A 4,328-nucleotide genomic window follows, 5' to 3' on the forward strand; every position below is an offset into this window, starting at 1 on the left:
TTGACACACACAAGGGATACAGCACACACCCGAGAACTGCCAGAGACAAGAAGGCTGCAGAGAAGTCCCCACAGCCTCAAAGGCCACAGACCAGCAGCTCCCAATGACATTCCAGTCCTCAGAGGGGCTGCCAGGACTTGAGCACGTTATTTCACCATCAAAGCGTTTCCACAGAGAGCAAACAGAAATATTTCCTATGGCATTTTACCTAATTAAGTCTTCAGCTCAACACTAATTTAAAAATCATACACCACATTTATTTGAAAGTTTTATTTTTCTTTTTATTGCAAATTTCTGGTAAAGGAAAGAACATGGAAGCTGATTCTCATTTGAGCTTTGGTGAGAAGAGTACTGCACTGTGGCTCCGCAGCTCACCACCTTGGTCGCACACCCAAACACGTGGAGGCCTCAGGCACGCACTGATGCCTGCGACCCACCTCCCACAGGTTCTGACTTAATCGGTCTAGGAGGCACAGGGGGACATCAGTAGGTTTCCCAACTCCTCCAGATGATTCCAACGTGTAGCCGAGGTGGAGCACGCCTGCGGTGGCTCATCTCAAGGGGCTGGCAATGTCAGAAGCACCTGAGAAGCTCAGCTGGCAGCCCAGTGTCACCTGCTTACGTCACCCCTTGGCCAGAGTCCAGCTGGTGCTCCCCGCCTCCCTCTTCCCAGGTGTCGATGTTCTGGTTCCTTCTCCTCAAAGACCCCAGAGGACAGAGATGCTGGAGGGGCTGTGGCTTCCTGTGCTGTGGTTTGTGCTTAAACGTGGAGAACCACATGAAACGTGTACGCTACCACAAAAGAAATTCACTTTCTGATTGCAAAACAGCAATCGCCTCTTTTTTTCTTTGTTAAGTGGAAATTTGTGGCAAAATAAGAAAATATGTGTTGGATAATAGAGTCCCTATATAACCTCTCATGTCCAAATTTGAAAAAAAATTATCAAGCCATTGAGAGCAAAATACATACTTTAGCAGCATATTTTATATGGGTAAACAGTAATAGCCAGTTAGATACTTCATTTGTGATTTATCCTAAAAATAGAAAATGCTTTTTATTTTCCTGAGTCCTTGGCAAACAAAAAACATTTTTTTTTCTTTTTAATTGTTAAAGTATTCCTGTTTTTCTTTTTCCTGGGGCACCCTCACAGTTCAGATCAGTGTGTCTCACCGTCAGTTTTTACATACAGAGATGAACAAACAGCACTGGGGCCAATTTCCAATGACTGATCACATATGGCGATTGAAAATAAAACACCCATCATCTATAAAGTTGCTCAAGATGAAAGTTTCTTGACAGTGCTATAAATGCAATATCAGTTTGAATTGCTGTCCATACGAAAGTATGAATTTCTATTCCATTAGTAATACTGAATGATTAATACCTTAACAGTGATAAAATTTTTAGAACATTTAAAAAATACAGAGGATTCCAGTTTTACATCATACTTCTGACAGATTATCATACTTTCTATTTTGTCTGCAAAACTTTTACAGAGTACAGTGCATTGACATGATAAAACCAAGGCACAAAAATACAGTTACAATAAGTGTATATAAACCCTAGCACTTTGTGCCAATTTTGGAAAGAGAGAGGTCATAAAGTCTGAAAAATTATCACATTCTATTTGATTAGTGAACAATTAATTGTGCAGTAAACAGATTGTTAACCACCATTCCATTATTAAATATATGGCTATCACTATACAGGCTGTGGATAATTCAAAAATAGTTTTAAATATTAAAACCTGTAATATCTAGGTGGTCGATGCCAATATTGAGCCTTACTTTATCTAAATAAGTCTCCATTTAATTTGCAATCCATATGGCAGTTAGCAATTTTTAAACTATTTCCATTACATAAATGATGGGGTTTATTCTAAATGTTAAATCCTTTCCCCTTACAAAAGACAGAAGATTTACAAGAAGATAACCAATATAAGAAATGCATAGACAACAATAAGAAAATCCAAATTGGACTCAAAGGTTGAAGTCTAATCTACTGGGACATTCTCTTAATTTAGGGTGAGGAACAACACATTCCTGTGATGATTCATTAGTTTCTTAATTTAAAAAAAATCGCCATGACATTTTTCAAAATAGTAAACAGTCTTCATTAGTGCATCAAGCATTGAAGAAAAATTGTCATTTTTCCATTCGTAAAATGAAGAAGATAAAAGCCTTTCAAAATCCAGGGCGGGGGATTTCCATTGAATTTAGAGAAGTGAAATAAACTGGTAAAAACTGTATTTCATACTTTTAAAGAAAGAGTATTTTCAAGACTCAAGGTAAACATTTAGACCCATTAAACACATTTCTTGGCACATGCACGCCATGGATGGAACAATCCCTAATGCGGCGACGGCCTGGCTACAGAGGTATCCGGCTCCTAGCCCCACTGGCAAAACTGTCTTTTAGGACCTTGTCCCAGCTCCCTTCACATGGGAGTTTCTGGCTTCTGCATCAGCTGGATTTGCTTCTGTAGCTGGTCCCTGTCCAACTTCATCTTGGCCTCGAGAACTTGCCTGAGGGATCCTATGCTTTCATAGACAGCTGTAAACCCTTGAAGGAGAGGTAAATTTCACAAGAGTTAATATTTTTAAAAAATTCTATATCAAATTCTATAGCATCTAGTAATGGTTCATTCAGGCAAAAATTATTAATAGATGCTAAAACCCCTGGGGTAAAAGTTTGATGGGGAACAGGCGAGTTTCTAGTTTCTCCCTAGAGATTACTTTTTAATTTACAAAAAGGAAAAAGGAACTATTACAATGGAGAAGACTGTCACATACCACTTTAACCAAGTGATCAAAGCTCATGTCACCAATACTGGGAGAAACCAACATCATGTAACTCCTGAAAAGATACCTCGAGCAGGGCACAACATCACTTCTTGACATTTTTAAAGAATACCAAATGCACAACCTAAATCATATCAAGATGAAGCAAACAGTCCTGGTATGGTGGCTCATGCCAGTAATCTCAGCACTTTGGGAGGCCAATGCGGGTGGATCACCTGAGGTCAGGAGTTCGAGACCAGCCTGGCCAACATGGCGACACCCCATCTCTACTAAAAATACAAAAATTAGCTAAGTATGGTGGTGCTTGCCTGTAGTCCCAGCTACTTAGGAGGCTGAGGCAGGAGAATCGCTTGAACCCAGGAAGTGGAGGTTGCAGTGAGCCAAGATTATACTACTGCACTCCAGCCTGGGCGACAGAGCAAGACTCCATCTCAAAAAAAAAAAAAAAGATGAAGCAAACAAATCGAAACTGAGGGATAGTCTACAAAATGCTGGCTGGCTGGTACTCTAAAACTGTCAAGATCACTGAGAAACCGATCCAGAATAATAGAGACTAAATAAAGAAACATGACAACTAAATACGATGTTTAATTCTGGATTAGAACCCGAAGGGCCAACATCACTAATCATAAGGGCAATACAAATTAAAACCACAATGAGTCATTACCTCACACCTGTTAGGATGGCTACTATCCAAAAGACAAAAGAGTACAAGTGCTGGCGAGGGTGTGAAGAAAGGGGAACACTTGTACACTGCTGGTGGGAATGCAGAATGGGGCAGCCATTGTGGAAAACAGTATAGGGCAGGGGTGTCCAGTCTTTCGGCTTCCCTGGACCACACTGGAAGAATTGTCTTGGGCAATACAAATACACTAACACTAATGATAGCTGATGAGCTAAACAAACAAAAAAATTGCAAAAAAATCTCATAATGTTTTAAGAAAGTTTACAAATTTGCATTGGGCTTCATTCAAAGCCATCCTGGGTCACATGTGGCCTGCAGGATGTGGGTTGGACAAGCTTGGTATAGAGGTTACTAAAGAAATTTAAAATAGAACTACCATACGACCCAGGAATCTCACTACTGGGTATATTCCCAAAGGAAATTAAATTCCTACCTCATAAAGATATCTGCACTCCCCTGCTCATTGCATCATTATTTACAATAGCCAAGATATGGAAACAAATGCAGTGTGTCCAAAAAATAAGTGAATAAAGAAGTTGTGTATATATACATATGATGAATATTATTCATCCTTACAAAAAAAAAAAGGAGAGCCTGCCATTTGTCACAAATGGATAAAAATGGAGGACATTATGCTAAGTGAAATAAGACAGATACAGAAAGGAAAATACTGCATGATCTCATATGTGGAATCTAAAAAAAGAAAGAAAAGGAAGGAAGGAAGGAACGAAGGAAGGAAGGAACGAAGGAAAGAAGGAAAGAAGGAAGGAAGGAAGGAAAGAGAGAGAGGAAGGAAGGAAGGAAGGAAGGAAGGAAGGAAGGAAGGAAGGAAGGAAGGAAGG

The 4,328-nt window shown here is 39.6% G+C and overlaps 1 protein-coding gene across 7 annotated transcripts in view; it reads right to left on the reverse strand.

Annotated features, from left to right (window-relative positions):
- Positions 1-259: 259 nt before the first annotated feature.
- FAM81A (family with sequence similarity 81 member A) overlaps positions 260-4,328 on the reverse strand; it is a 159,087-nt gene continuing 155,018 nt past the window's right edge. For all 7 annotated transcript variants that reach the window (XM_023228659.2, XM_023228665.2, XM_023228661.1 and 4 more), the window contains one exon: positions 260-2,562. In XM_023228659.2, the coding sequence (XP_023084427.1) occupies positions 2,438-2,562 (125 nt within the window). In that variant the 3' untranslated portion in view covers positions 260-2,437. The remainder of the gene's footprint in view (positions 2,563-4,328) is intronic.

The sequence above is a fragment of the Piliocolobus tephrosceles genome, chromosome 6, assembly GCF_002776525.5.
Source record: "Piliocolobus tephrosceles isolate RC106 chromosome 6, ASM277652v3, whole genome shotgun sequence".
Lineage (NCBI taxonomy): Eukaryota > Metazoa > Chordata > Mammalia > Primates > Cercopithecidae > Piliocolobus > Piliocolobus tephrosceles.